We start from the raw sequence: 16,050 nt of genomic DNA, 5'->3' as shown, positions 1-16,050 counted from the left end.
ATTTTGTTATCAGCAGCTATTTTGTTATCAGAAGTCATTTTGTTATCATTAGCCATTTTGTTATTAGTAGCCATTTTGTTATCAGCTTAGCCTTTTGTTATCAGCAACCATTTTGTTATCAGCAGCCATTTTGTTATCAGTAGCCATTTTGTTATCATAAGCCATTTTGTTATTAGTAGCCATTTTGTTATCAGCTTAGCCTTTTGTTATCAGTAGCCATTTTGTTATCAGCAGCCATTTTGTTATCAGCAGCCATTTTGTTATTAGTAGCCATTTTGTTATCAGTAGCCATTTTGTTATCAGCTTAGCCTTTTTTTATCAGTAGCCATTTTGTTATCAGCAGCCATTTTGTTATCAGCAGCCATTTTGTTATCAGTAGCCATTTTGTTATCAGCAGCCATTTTGTTATCATTAGACATTTTGTTATTAGTAGCCATTTTGTTATCAGCAGCCATTTTGTTATCAGCTTAGCCTTTTGTTATCAGTAGCCATTTTGCTATCAGCAGCCATTTTGTTATCAGTAGCCATTTTGTTATCATTAGCCATTTTGTTATTAGTAGCCATTTTGTTATCATTAGCCATTTTGTTATTAGTAGCCATTTTGTTATCAGCTTAGCCTTTTGTTAACAGAAGTCATTTTGTTATCAGCAGCCATTTTGTTATCAGAAGTCATTTTGTTATCATTAGCCATTTTGTTATCAGTAGCCATTTTGTTATCAGCTTAGCCTTTTGTTATCAGAAGTCATTTTGTTATCAGCAGCCATTTTGTTATCAGTAGCCATTTTGGTATTAGTAGCCATTTTGTTATTAGTAGCCATTTTGTTATCAGCATAGCCTTTTGTTATCAGAAGTCATTTTGTTATCAGCAGCCATTTTGTTATCAGAAGTCATTTTGTTATCATTAGCCATTTTGTTATTAGTAGCCATTTTGTTATCAGCTTAGCCTTTTGTTATCAGAAGTCATTTTGTTATCAGCAGCCATTTTGTTATCAGTAGCCATTTTGTTATCATTAGCCATTTTGTTATTAGTAGCCATTTTGTTATCAGCTTAGCCTTTTGTTATCAGAAGTCATTTTGTTATCAGCAGCCATTTTGTTATCAGTAGCCATTTTGTTATTAGTAGCCATTTTGTTATCAGCTTAGCCTTTTGTTATCAGTAGCCATTTTGTTATCAGCAGCCATTTTGTTATCAGCAGCCATTTTGTTATCAGCAGCCATTTTGTTATCATTAGCCATTTTGTTATTAGTAGCCATTTTGTTATCATTAGCCATTTTGTTATTAGTAGCCATTTTGTTATCAGCTTAGCCTTTTGTTATCAGCAGCCATTTTGTTATCAGTAGCCATTTTGTTATCAGCAGCCATTTTGTTAGCAGCTTAGCCTTTTGTTATCAGTAGCCATTTTGTTATCAGCAGCCATTTTGTTATCAGCAGCCATTTTGTTATCAGTAGCCATTTTGTTATCAGTAGCCATTTTGTTATCAGCTTAGCCTTTTGTTATCAGCTTAGCCTTTTGTTATCAGCTTAGCCTTTTGTTATCAGCTTAGCCTTTTGTTATCAGAAGTCATTTTGTTATCAGCAGCCATTTTGTTATCAGTAGCCATTCTGTTATCATTAGCCATTTTGTTATTAGTAGCCATTTTGTTATCAACAGCCATTTTGTTATCATTAGCCAATTTGTTATCAGCAGCAATTTTGTTATCGGTAGCCATTTTGTTATCGGTAGCCATTTTGTTATCAGTAGCCATTTTGTTATCAGTAGCCATTTTGTTATCATTAGCATTTTGTTATCGGTAGCCATTTTGTTATCGGTAGCCATTTTGTTATCAGTAGCCATTTTGTTATCAACAGCCATTTTGTTATCAGTAGTCATTTTGTTATCCGTAATCATTTTGTTATCAGTAGCCATTTTGTTATCAGTAGTCATTTTGTTATCAGTAGCCATTTTGTTATCAGTAGTCATTTTGTTATCAGTAGCCATTTTGTTACAAAGAGACTCAGGTCAAATTACACCTTATTAAATTTGTATAGGGCTACAACATCAACATTTGGCACAATAAGTTTGTAATTCATTTTTTCTAACTACGATTCCATTTGGATGGTACTCCTAAACAAAAAGTGGATTCCTAGATTGAAGTAGATTGATTGGCATTAGTATTCAATATACCTTAAATTTCTGTGATATTTTATCAAGATTAAGCCATATTTGTAATTTCATCCTGTAGTACTTAGTTTCAAGAAGAAATGTGAGTCATTTTGAAAGCTAGTCTTTATTTAAAATGAGTTTTCTATACTATAATATATGCCTGATGTTATATTCTTCCATCTTATGAAGTTTAATATTTTTGGTTTCAGACATGGAAGAAGACAGCAGCGATGGAGTATAATCAAATGATTCTGAACAATCCGATCATTTTTGAATCACATAAATATTTTATTATCAACAAAACTGTCAGTTATATATATACAAGATCAATTTCACAAAGCACCCCAGATCTTGTACATACATGTGAGCATGGATACATGATAAAACCATTGTGTAAAAGCTTAACAAAAGCTAAGAGCTCATACAATAAACAACCCTCATAACGGTACTTCAATAATACAATGAATGTTAGAAGTATGTCTGACAAGTTTCTTAAAGAATAAACAATCTTTTAGTCACACACTGTATTCATGTTACTGCATCATACTATCACTGACTGTGCAACTGATAACCACATTATTCTGTCTTTGCATATTGCAGAGTTAGCTCCCTTGCAGGATAGTATCGATTGTTATGTTTTGATTTTGTGAGTGCAATTCACCTCGTTTTCTACGAAAAAAGTATGACATTACAGTATGACACAATCAATACTTACCTACAAGGACAGATAACTCTATAATATGCAAATACAAAAATGTACAGAATTTTCGTGTATGCAATATTTCACATCTTTGTTATTTTCAGCATATTCTTGAATACATCAATTTGCAACCAAGGGCTTTTACTTCATTCATAACATGTTTTAGGCAACAAACAAATATTGGTTTCATTGGTTTAATGTCCTATTAACAAGTTAGAATGTGCCAAGTGAAAAGGGCAAAGGAAAGCCACTGACCTAAAGAGAGCACCCGGCAACAGTCCCACATGGATATGAAACTCGCAACCATAACACTAACATGAATGTACTTCTGATATAAAGGTTGTTAGTGTAGAAAGTAAACCCTGCATACACACAATAAACATACAATTTTTTATATTTTAGTGCTTTTTAAGTCAGAAACTTTGCCTTTATATGTGATAATTCTAATTGTATTTTTGTGTGACAGCAATAAAGCCATTATTTTAGTAAGCACACATTAATCATTGCATGTACTTTGTTCAAAAACAAATTTAGCCAAAAATTTTAATTACATATATCAAAATGCTGAATACATAAATTTTATATTTGATCATGTGACCAGTTTCAGGATCATGATTGGTAAATTACCAAGTAAAATAACGACAGTATTCTTAAATAAAAGGTAAATGTACAAAAAAAAAAAAAAAAAAAAATGGATGGTGAGAATGAAAGAAAGAAATGTGGTCATTAAAATAATGTCCAAACACAAAATACATTTCAGTAACTTGATGATTTGATAATTTATCATAGATCGTGTTTATCTGAATAAAACGAAATATTGATCTCTAGACTATTCAGTAAATTCTTCTCTGCTACAGAAGACCATGGTAATACAAACAGGAGTTTCTGGGACAGCATGGAAGTCAGGGTATGATTTTGATCAGATTGTGTCAGTTAAAGCTATTTTATAAACTAGAAATAACAGATATGGAATTTCTGAGAAAATAGCATCAATTAAATAGATAGGAAATTCATCATAAGTCTTTGTCTTTTAAGACTTTTAAAGGAATCCAGAACTATCTGAAAGACACAAATGTTCCTGTCTCCACACCCTAAATCAAGGTTGGGACAGGTTGTAACAGGACAGGAAGGTATGGGACTGGACATGATAAGATGTGTTTAGCCACTATCTTTTTCACGACAGGACATAGAAACTACAATTTAACTATGAAATAATATCTCCACAATGTACTTTGCTAGACTGCTACTGCTATTTCTTACAAGCTTAGTACATACCTAGTACATGTATTTGAAATTCAGAAATGGATTCTTAATCGCACTATGCGATACAAAACAAAAGTTTTTACTTGAAGTCATAAGTGATAGGGTAAACTACTGTATGTGTACCAGTACTTAAATTAGCACAGTCAAATTTCAGCACTCTGACGGGGTATTGACTTATTAGCGCAGTTTTAAATCCGTGCAACCACTACATCTCATTATTCAAATGTATATAGAATGTTATCTCGGATAAATTTTAGTGCAATGAAGTGATCGTGAAAGGTGCTAAAATTGGAATACTGCTAAAAATAGTCCACGTACAGTATTCTCTTCAAAAAATCCTCACAAATAAATCCAGTTCCATTACGGTCATTTTCAGTGCATAATTGCAAAGTCTTAAAGGCCCATAACCTTTCCGGAGCAAAATATAAAGGTTTCTTAAAGAACATTAATAACATCAGAAAATGCATACCGATGACCTAAAATAAGGTTACGACACCAAACATATGCAAGATTTCCTGCGTAATATATGAAAACAGTGGAGAGTCCATTCGCTGTTTTGCCGTCTGGCGCAGTGATAGTCAACTACCGCGCGGTATTTAGGACGACGGTGGGAAACATAATACGACCCGCGTTATGAAAATAAACATTTTATTTATTTTAATCAAATCGTTCAGAATGTGATGATAAATGTAGTATTAACAGTAAGTTAATAATTCTTAAGACTCTACAAAATTATCGATCTTGTTTTACATTCCCATTTTGAAAATTAAAAGCCGTTTCGGAAAGGTAGTGTCCCTTTAAAGTCACACAGGGGTTTCAATATCAGGCGGTACCAGGTACTTTTTGCCAGTTGAACCTGGCTGTGGTACCACCTGATTTGGGCGAAATTACCTTAGATAGCATACAGATAGTATAGAAAAGTACCTTCTGAAATTGCAATTGTACCACCTCTCCTGAAATTTAATGAAACCACTGCTGACTTAAAGTGTCTTTTATTTTAATGATAATCTCAAAAGAAAAATTAGTATACACGATAGTATCCTAGTGGTATACTTGTATGACAAAGTTATGATGAAATGATAACTTTTATGTTTTTATCCCCTCAATATACAATTAATATATAAAGTTACATATATCATACCTATACCTCAACATCACAGTAGGCTGTACACAAATCAACTCTCAACTGATTTCACTAAATTTCATACAACATTTTTCATTCATGACTCTTTTGATTCAATCTTGACATTATTGTCAAAAACACTCAAGACAACAACAAAAAACATCTGTTTAAAAAAAGTACACACATGCACATTTCACTTTCTCTTAAAAAAAAAAAATGAAATTCAATTGCAACGTTTTGACTACATCATAATTTTCATACATCATACAATCGCATATTTTTTTTTTACAGATATCACAGAAAGAGAAAAGAGTAGGAATGTTTTCAAAAACAGTTGTTACACATTTGTAATCTCTTCGAACAGATTCCATCCCCAAATAAAACAAAATTCATGTAAAAAATACAAATAAATGTGAGCATAGGTAACATTTACATAATACCAATAATTTTATCCCACCTGTTTTTTCACCAAAGAAATTATTTTTACCTCACTTCAGAAGCATTTCTTAAAAACTAAAAGTTGTGAGTTATCTCCCCTTGATCATACAGAAATTGTCCTCATTAGAGCATTTGCTCACTTATTGCACATATTCATCTGACAATTGCATGTATATGTATAGATTGGTTCAACCTCCACCTAGATAAAAGAAGACTAATGCAATGTTTAATAGTCTATAAAGCAGAAAATAATTATTTGAAATAATGATTTCCTCAGACAGATGTGAAGTACAATTGTCTGTCACCACACACCATTTCTAATCATTTGTGTACTGGCAAACAACTTCTCGAGTCAGTTGGTGGCGTTCATCACTGTTACTCACACATACAACTGATGAAGCAGGATGGATGTACAACAAAAATAGGCTGAATACAGATTAGTGTATAAAAAGATCACAGAGGGTAGGCGCGGTCCCAGGTCACAAAAGATGGTTTTACTATGAAAATAATAGCCCTTCCTGAATATGACCCATCCCATAGCTACATATTTTTGGTCAATGATATGTAGTGGTGGGATGGGTCGTGTTTGGGAAGGGCTATTATTTTCAAAGTAAAACCATATTTTGTGACCTGGAACCGCGCCTACCCTCTGTGAAAAATATGAATAAGGCAATGTCTCTCCTAGCTCTATGGGTGAAGAATCTAAGTTTAAAAACAAATGGTCGGATTTCACAAACATTGAGATCTTCAGGTTTCTCCAACTGTAACTTTATTCCTAGGTAGAAGCTGTTGGAATTCTCTGAGATACAGCTGTATAGGTAGGACAACGGACCTCCCACTGATATTCACATGGCATCAAAGTGAAACTTGTGGGCGTCCTGTAACTTCTCTTTCTTATCCTCAATCTGAAATGTTCAAATTATTAGAACATATGAAAATTAATAATATTTTAAAAACAAGAGATCCCAGAGGGATCTTGGCGTCCACCAAAGTATGATCTACGTCTGACAATGGAAAGAGGGATCTTTTCTCTGCTTTTCAAACTTTTTCAAACATACAACATATATGAAATACGAAACAGATCACTTCATTACTTTTTAAGAAATAGCAGTTACAAACTTCAACTATCAAAATCCAAGATGGCTACCTGTCGGCCATCTTGTTGACCAATCGGTCCCAAAATGCAATATGCACAACTAGGGCCCTAGGGGAACCTTCATATGAAATTTGAGAGACCCCTTCAGTTATTTCTGGGAAATAGCGGTAACAAACTTTAACTATCAAGATCCAAGATGGCGGCCTGGCGGCCATCTTGTTGACCGATCCGTCCCAAAATACATTATGCACAACTAAGGCCCTAGGGGAACCTACAAATGAAATTTGAAAGAGATCCCTTCAGTTTTTTCTGAGAAATAGCGGTAACAGACTTTAACTATCACAATCCAAGATGGCTATCTGGCAGCCATCTTGTTGACCGATCGGTCCCAAAATGCAATATGCACAACTTGGGCCCTAGGGGAAAATACATATGAAATTTGAGAGAGATTGCTTCAGTACTTTCTGAGAAATAGCGGTAACAAACTTCAATTGTCAAAATCCAAGATGGCGGCCTGGCGGCCATCTTGTTGACTGATCGGTCCCAAAATGCAATATGCACAACTAGGGCCCTAGGGGAACCTACATATGAAATTTGAGAGAGATTGCTTCAGTACTTTCTGAGAAATAGCGGTAACAAACTTTAACTATCAAAATCCAAGATGGCTACCTGTCGGCCATCTTGTTGACCGATTGGTCCCAAAATGCATTATGCACAACTAGGGCCCTAGGGGAACCTACATATAAAATTTGAGAGAGATTGCTTCAGTACTTTCTGAGAAATAGCGGTAACAAACTTTAACTATCAAAATCCAAGCTGGCGGCCATCTTGTTCACCGATCGGTCCCAAAATACAATATGCACAACTAGGGCCCTAGAGGAACCTACATATGAAATTTGAGAAAGATCCCTCCAGTCCTTTCGGAGAAATAGCTGTAACAAAAAATGTTAACGGACGGACAGAAGGACGGACGACGGACCACGGACGAAAAGTGATTTGAATAGCCCACCATCTGATGATGGTGGGCTAAAAAAGAAAACCAGTATTAAATCTGGATGAAACCCATTAGAGAAAAAATATTGATAATATATGAGACATATTCTGCACCATGAGTTTATAGTCCAAAATTTATATTGTGGTAGATGAATTGTGATTTCTAAAGCCTTATGGTTATAAAATTTCAAATATTCAGTTGATGAAGCAAGCTATATTAGGAATCTGCATGCTAGCACATTATGAGATGATTGTCTGCAAAGCTCTGGCATCTATATAGACCATAGATGCCATAAGAAGATAGTTTAATGTTTATATTTACATTATCACTCATTTTAGGGGTTCTGCATAAACATTGTTTAAGCTAGACCAGAAAAACCGTTTATCAATGACAATTTAATCCACAAGACCGAACAGCCATTTTTATTGTGATCAGTTGACGTCACCACGTCAACATTAGTGACGTCATAATGGTCATGTTTTGGATATCAGTTAAACCGTCATATACTTCACTTTGCCTTGGTTAGTTTATATAGTAGAAGTGAAAAGTAAATGTAAATATAAACTTGGATCCTTTAAACTGCATATCCCATCTCAATGTGATGTATCAACTTTTAACGTCAAATTACAGAAAACAAGAAGAAACATATTTTCCTTTAAAGTTATATTGCATTGTTTTAGCTCCCCAAAAGCATATTTTGGCCTATAAGAGAGCCGAAACCTAGGGATCATATATTCCTGGTTTTGAATAAAGCGCCCTCAATCACCGCTGGTTTTTTTCGGATTCCGAATCGTATCACGTAACTGACGTTCGACACGACCTGCATGTGTCATGGTGAGCCAGGTAACTTGCGTAAGCGCACATGTGTTTGTTTACGTTTTCCTTCTGGCAAATATATGAGCAAACCATTTCGGTATATGTCTATAGAATTATTGTAAAAAATAGTTCCGATTCAGACAGTTCAAGGTCAGACTGATAATGGACTAGTGCATACCTTCTCTCTCCAATGTAAAATTCCCACGATGGCAGCCAGGAAGCCACAGGTCCCTAACAAGGCAGCACCGGTCAGAAGTACAAGTTTACTGGGGGTCACAAACAACTTATTGGTCCAGCTGTGGAAAACAAAGAATGACTTCTAATTCACAAGCAACTTATTGACCCAGTTGGAAAATACAAAGGTTTATTACACAGTAATTAATAATGTAAACATACTTATTTACGCACAAACAAATTATGGTGCAAAAGGGTTTTTGAACAAGTTAGAAAGGTGATGAATTAACATTTAAAAAAATCTAAAGTAGGTAATTTCTGCATTGATGACACACAGAAATCTAATTATCTACAATCACATTTCAGTGCAAAATGCCTGGTGCAAAGAGTGCTAAAGTAAAAGTCGTGCTACAATATGTCTGTCTCTGCTGCAATGTGTTTGTTCAAATGTAAATTATTTATAATGAGACTTAAGTAAAGATTAATCAATAAACAAAGTGCTTAAACCTGAAAGATTTAACACACTTCAAATGTGTTTACCTTGATGGATCATCGTGAGGGTAGGGTATGATGACCAGCTGAGAGTTGGGGATGACCGATGCCCAGCTCCTTGTCCTGACATCCTGTAAATATTTATGGTACATGGTAATTCAGATTGATATCTTCATGGTAGTTGGTAATTGATAGGATCTTACATGGGTCTGTCAAGTGGATAGGGATATCTCAACCCAAGTGAAAGATTTTGGTGGCCAACCTGAGGCTTGCCGAGATATCTCCGTTTACAGGTCCATGTTTGATTATTTTTCTCCCATACTTAGTAGAAAAATATGAAATTCTCGTTGCTTTTCAGCTTTTTCATCGCACCATTATCACTGGAACGTCGTTATGTGTCAAAATTGATGACCTCATCGTCAATGCACGCCGCATGTATTGATGACGTCATGTTATTGTCTAGTGCATGACAGCTGTCTGACACCACTCTGTGTAAGATAGAGTTATCTTTTCCCTAGCAACTACGGGATATCCCAGTAAAGTATGGGAAAATATATGATCTCACATGTTACCATAAAAATTATTTGTATAAAGTTACTATTAAAGTATTATTCATTATCTAACATGTTTTGTTACCGGGAAGTTTATGAATAAGTCGTTGTGTCTTGTTCCTTAAGCTTCTTGACTGATAAATAATAAAATACATTTGACATACTCCAAACATATCTTTACATGATAGTTTTTTGAGACACACAAGATGTGCCTTTATATAGTACATGCACTTCTAAATAATTAAAAAAATTTTTGTTTGACAGTTTCCTGTTTGACAAACCTAGAATTAAGTTAGACATATGTTCTTATCTCTATGTAGCCCTCCAGAAATTTCAAGTAAACAGCTCTTGGCACTGGTAGTATTGCCTGGTTAACAGCTCTCAGCACTAATACCTGGTGAAACTTACCGTACCATTAGGATGAGGAATGCCCACATACAACTTGTCTACAAAGTTAGGAGTCTGTCCGAGACCAAACACTATATATGGCTGTTGTAGGGAAAAGTAGGCAGACTGTGTCAACTGGGTGGCTGTCAATACAAAGTTAAAAATCACAGGTTAATCACATTAAAACTCCACAAATCATATGTAGAAAAACTTAATTCCTACATTTATATATCAATACTTGTATGAATCCATAAAGAATACACAACATGTGTATCTGAGTGAAACCTGCGTTAGCATCCACCTGATAATTAACAACACTTTGTAAGAGTACCGAATGGTCAGTTATAACACAACACACCTGTGTATAAAGAACACTTGGCTAAACAAATCACTTTTTACATACTCCTTGGGTGGTCTATATAGACAGATTTGACTGTACATGTATATATAATCAATATCAAATTAGAACCACAAACCTAAGCTCATTAAAATTGCTAATAATTTATCTTAAAACATATTCAAATGAACAAAATTTTAAAACTACAATTACAGCCGTGGTACCTCAACTGAGAACGACGCATGCATATAAACCCCTACCGCTCTACCGCTGACTTGTATCGATGTATTGAATGAGTGTTGCTAGTTATTTATAGACTTGAGTACTGTCGCCAATCCACAGGTAAATCGCGGAATATTTGTTTTGTTGTTAAGTAGATACAGACGCATTGTTGATGATATATAGATCTGTTAAGCTAACTAGCCATTCAGTTTCGTTAAGCTGGATGAGAGGCCGGAGCGTAGCATCCAGTACCAATTTACCTGTGGATTTGGTGACAGTACTCGAGTCTATAAATAAAACGGCTACAGTGCACTCATTCAATACATCGATACAAGTCAGCGGTAGAGCGGTAGGGGTTTATATACATGCGTCGTTCTCAGTTGGGGTAGCACGGCTGTAAAATGATATGTCTCACCTGCTCCAACCTGGGGATCTCCGTTTGTGTCCAGGGTAGAAAATTTGGCCACAGGACCAGGCTGGTTGATACCATATGGCTGAAATCAGGACAAACAAATATAGGTACATTTGCACTTGGGTATCAGAGTATCTATCAAGACCAACTTTAAATCACTTTCACAATATACCATGTAATTTTCTTTGACATCAATTTTAACCCAAAGAAATTTATTTTATAATAGCGAAACGTTTCTTATAAACCATCTTTACATTTTGACATAATATATCATTTTTAAAACCCACTGAAGATACTTTAAACCACTTTAAATTTGTGAGATTAAACTTTTAGCGTGATTCTGCAAGAGCTCTGCTTGAACACGAATTAAATTAACAAATAATTGTATACATACATAGCATACATATCTGACTGTACGATTGTCAGTAAGAGTTTTTGATAGCAAGTTCATGTCTCAACTCATATATATTTTGAAAAAATAAAAATGCGAAATATTGTATACAGTACTCGAAAATGAAGTGGTTTAGAGTAATGAAATGGTGTGTCAGATTGAATCGTACCTTTCTGTGAGCTGGACAGCTATCAGAACACACGCCACTGGTCACTGTAAGTAAACAAAATCATGAGACAATCCTTTAGAAGTCATGACAAGAAACACAAAGTGAGGATCCAGGAGGCTTTCAGGATTCCTAATATAATGAGATACCAAGATCAGCTCACTAAAGATGATAGAATATGCAGAAAAGACAGGACTTCACTCACCCATAACTTTCATAAAGCAGGCATCCTGTTCAAACGTGTGTTTCATCAGAGTAGTCTGGTATTTGCCCTGACTTGTAAAACTTGTGACCAGAATATCCAGAATACCCTAGTAAATTAAGTACAGATATACACTCATTATATAATTTATCATCTTAATAACCATATACCAGTAATGTAAAATTATTTTCATTATTAATAGAATTCATGTCCAAGTAATGTAACATTCTTATTATAGATTTATCATTCAAGGCAGTTAAGTGTACTCAAATACAATTCATCATCCTAATAATTAAATCTAATTTTCTTATTATAGATTTATCATTCAAGGCAGTTAAGTGTACTCAAATACAATTCATCATCCTAATAATTAAATCTAATTTTCTTATTATAGATTTATCATTCAAGGCAGTTAAGTGTACTCAAATACAATTCATCATCCTAATAATTAAATCTAATTTTCTTATTATAGATTTATCATTCAAGGCAGTTAAGTGTACTCAAATACAATTCATCATCCTAATAATTAAATCTAATTTTCTTATTATAGATTTATCATTCAAGGCAGTTAAGTGTACTCAAATACAATTCATCATCCTAATAATTAAATATAATTTTCTTATTATAGATTTATCATTCAATTAAGCAAGGTATACCCTCATTATAGAATTCATTTTCCTAGTATTTTAATATTCTCATTATAGAATTTATCATTTTAGTAAGTAAGTATACTCATTATTAGAATTCATTACAGTTTTCCAGTTTACTCAAACTTTAGATATTTACTAGAAAGCGACTTAGCAAACAAAATGCTTTTTCTTTCCCTGTAGATATTTTCTAATACAATAATTTTTCAACTTATAAATGAAAGATCACATTTGACTAGATACAATTATTTCCCTTACATTTTCCTCATAATCAAAGAATGTGGCGAGAACAGCTCTGTCTGAGGGATTGTGGAGAGTGGTAGTCCAGGACACTCGATAGGTTCGGGGAAATTTCTCACATCCCGCCCCACTACATCCCACATTCAGGAGAATGTAGGCTCTCTGTAGCACCTCCCTGGAAAAAATTAGCAGATAACTTAGTCTAAATGGTAAAATAAACCTGGTATAAAATATTAGGTGGTCATCATATTGTCTGTTATTATTCATACAGGATGAAATAGTACATCAACACATCTGCAAGGACAACAAGAGCCTTTTTAGAGATCTCCTTCAGATCTACTACTGTATATAGTACACTATAAGCATGATTGGATACAGAATATCGTGCAAATCATTGCTCTCTTGGGACTTCATAAAGAAAATAATTACTATAATAATTATTTCTAGAACTTTTATAACTCAACTCTAAATTATCTGACATCTTAACTTTGTGCTTCCTACTATCTAGTTATTGTAAGATTGTGTTTTGTTCTATCTAACCGTTGTTGGTCATGTAGTTATTGTAAGATTGTGTTTTGTTCTATCTAACCGTTGTTGGTCATGTAGTTATTGTAAGATTGTGTTTTGTTCTATCTAACCGTTCTTAGTCATGTAGTTATTGTAAGATTGTGTTTTGTTCTATCTAACCATTGTTGGTCATGTAGTTATTGTAAGATTGTGTTTTGTTCTATCTAACCATTGTTGGTCATGTAGTTATTGTAAGATTGTGTTTTGTTCTATCTAACCGTCATTGGTCATGTAGTTATTGTAAGATTGTGTTTTGTTTTATCTAACCGTTCTTAGTCATGTAGTTATTGTAAGATTGTGTTTTGTTCTATCTAACCGTTGTTGGTCATGTAGTTATTGTAAGATTGTGTTTTGTTCTATCTAACCGTCATTGGTCATGTAGTTATTGTAAGATTGTTGTTTTGTTCTATCTAACCGTTGTTGGTCATGTGGTTATTGTAAGATTGTGTTTTGTTTTATCTAACCGTTCTTAGTCATGTAGTTATTGTAAAATTGTGTTTTGTTCTATCTAACCATTGTTGGTCATGTAGTTATTGTAAGATTGTGTTTTGTTCTATATAACCGTCATTGGTCATGTAGTTATTGTAAGATTGTGTTTTGTTCTATCTAACCGTCATTGGTCATGTAGTTATTGTAAGATTGTGTTTTGTTCTATCTAACCGTTCTTAGTCATGTAGTTATTGTAAGATTGTGTTTTGTTCTATCTAACCGTCGTTGGTCATGTAGTTATTGTAAGATTGTGTTTTGTTCTATCTAACCGTCGTTGGTCATGTAGTTATTGTAAGATTGTGTTTTGTTCTATCTAACCGTCATTGGTCATGTAGTTATTGTAAGATTGTGTTTTGTTCTATCTAACCGTCATTGGTCATGTAGTTATTGTAAGATTGTGTTTTGTTCTATCTAACCGTCATTGGTCATGTGGTTATTGTAAGATTGTGTTTTGTTCTATCTAACCGTTCTTAGTCATGTAGTTATTGTAAGATTGTGTTTTGTTCTATCTAACCGTTCTTAGTCATGTAGTTATTGTAAGATTGTGTTTTGTTCTATCTAACCGTTGTTGGTCATGTAGTTATTGTAAGATTGTGTTTTGTTCTATATAACCGTCATTGGTCATGTAGTTATTGTAAGATTGTGTTTTGTTTTATCTAACCGTTGTTGGTCATGTGGTTATTGTAAGATTGTGTTTTGTTCTATCTAACCATTGTTGGTCATGTAGTTATTGTAAGATTGTGTTTTGTTCTATCTAACCGTTCTTAGTCATGTAGTTATTGTAAGATTGTGTTTTGTTCTATCTAACCATTGTTGGTCATGTAGTTATTGTAAGATTGTGTTTTGTTCTATCTAACCATTGTTGGTCATGTAGTTATTGTAAGATTGTGTTTTGTTCTATCTAACCGTCATTGGTCATGTAGTTATTGTAAGATTGTGTTTTGTTCTATCTAACCGTCATTGGTCATGTAGTTATTGTAAGATTGTGTTTTGTTCTATCTAACCGTTCTTAGTCATGTAGTTATTGTAAGATTGTGTTTTGTTCTATCTAACCGTTGTTGGTCATGTAGTTATTGTAAGATTGTGTTTTGTTCTATCTAACCGTCATTGGTCATGTAGTTATTGTAAGATTGTGTTTTGTTTTATCTAACCGTTCTTAGTCATGTAGTTATTGTAAGATTGTGTTTTGTTCTATCTAACCGTTGTTGGTCATGTAGTTATTGTAAGATTGTGTTTTGTTCTATCTAACCGTCATTGGTCATGTAGTTATTGTAAGATTGTGTTTTGTTCTATCTAACCGTTGTTGGTCATGTGGTTATTGTAAGATTGTGTTTTGTTTTATCTAACCGTTCTTAGTCATGTAGTTATTGTAAAATTGTGTTTTGTTCTATCTAACCATTGTTGGTCATGTAGTTATTGTAAGATTGTGTTTTGTTCTATCTAACCGTTCTTAGTCATGTAGTTATTGTAAGATTGTGTTTTGTTCTATCTAACCGTTGTTGGTCATGTAGTTATTGTAAGATTGTGTTTTGTTCTATCTAACCGTTGTTGGTCATGTAGTTATTGTAAGATTGTGTTTTGTTCTATATAACCGTCATTGGTCATGTAGTTATTGTAAGATTGTGTTTTGTTCTATCTAACCGTCATTGGTCATGTGGTTATTGTAAGATTGTGTTTTGTTCTATCTAACCGTTGTTGGTCATGTAGTTATTGTAAGATTGTGTTTTGTTTTATCTAACCGTTGTTGGTCATGTAGTTATTGTAAGATTGTGTTTTGTTCTAATTACTGTTATATTACCCGTCATCCTTGGTGTGTTGGAGTACAGCCAATAGATCAGGAAAGCCGTCCAGATCAAAGTCCCCGGACCTCAATGTGACGGGCAGATTTTTCATCTCCGGTGGGTTCTGATTAGCGGCCACAAACCTCCACTTAGTTCCAGCTCCCGAGTCAAAATTGACACCAAGCTTCTGCCACTGGAATATGGAAATATAAAGACTTAGAGCTGTAAATAAATTAGAAACTGGCAGAAATACACATGAAGAATAGATCACTCTATGTATCTATACATCACAACATGTTGATTGTTGTGACCTACCTAAAGCTTTGATAGGACCCAGATGTTACAACCTACCACAAGCTTTGATAGGACCCAGATGTCATAACTTACCTCAAGTTTCGATAGGACCCAGATGTTACAA

At 34.0% G+C, this 16,050-nt stretch overlaps 2 protein-coding genes across 2 annotated transcripts in view; one reads left to right on the top strand and one right to left on the bottom strand.

Moving 5' to 3' along the window:
- The window catches only part of LOC138315450 (uncharacterized), a 15,671-nt gene extending 13,007 nt beyond the window's left edge, over nucleotides 1–2,664 (top strand). Inside the window, exon 7 of the mRNA XM_069256490.1 lies at nucleotides 2,354–2,664. Within this exon, the coding sequence (XP_069112591.1) occupies nucleotides 2,354–2,385 (32 nt within the window). The 3' untranslated portion in view covers nucleotides 2,386–2,664. The remainder of the gene's footprint in view (nucleotides 1–2,353) is intronic.
- The window catches only part of LOC138315448 (T-cell immunomodulatory protein-like), a 26,118-nt gene continuing 12,476 nt past the window's right edge, over nucleotides 2,409–16,050 (bottom strand). The window contains exons 9-17 of the mRNA XM_069256488.1: nucleotides 15,650–15,825; nucleotides 12,814–12,970; nucleotides 11,912–12,017; nucleotides 11,710–11,753; nucleotides 11,153–11,231; nucleotides 10,200–10,321; nucleotides 9,289–9,371; nucleotides 8,753–8,870; nucleotides 2,409–6,573 (exon numbers count right to left, since the gene is read on the bottom strand). Coding sequence (XP_069112589.1) covers nucleotides 6,514–6,573; nucleotides 8,753–8,870; nucleotides 9,289–9,371; nucleotides 10,200–10,321; nucleotides 11,153–11,231; nucleotides 11,710–11,753; nucleotides 11,912–12,017; nucleotides 12,814–12,970; nucleotides 15,650–15,825 — 945 coding nt within the window. The 3' untranslated portion in view covers nucleotides 2,409–6,513. The remainder of the gene's footprint in view (nucleotides 6,574–8,752; nucleotides 8,871–9,288; nucleotides 9,372–10,199; nucleotides 10,322–11,152; nucleotides 11,232–11,709; nucleotides 11,754–11,911; nucleotides 12,018–12,813; nucleotides 12,971–15,649; nucleotides 15,826–16,050) is intronic.

Source organism: Argopecten irradians, chromosome 2 (genome assembly GCF_041381155.1).
Source record: "Argopecten irradians isolate NY chromosome 2, Ai_NY, whole genome shotgun sequence".
In the NCBI taxonomy this organism is placed as follows: Eukaryota; Metazoa; Mollusca; class Bivalvia; order Pectinida; family Pectinidae; genus Argopecten; species Argopecten irradians.
This window is presented reverse-complemented; position numbering and strand designations above follow the sequence as displayed.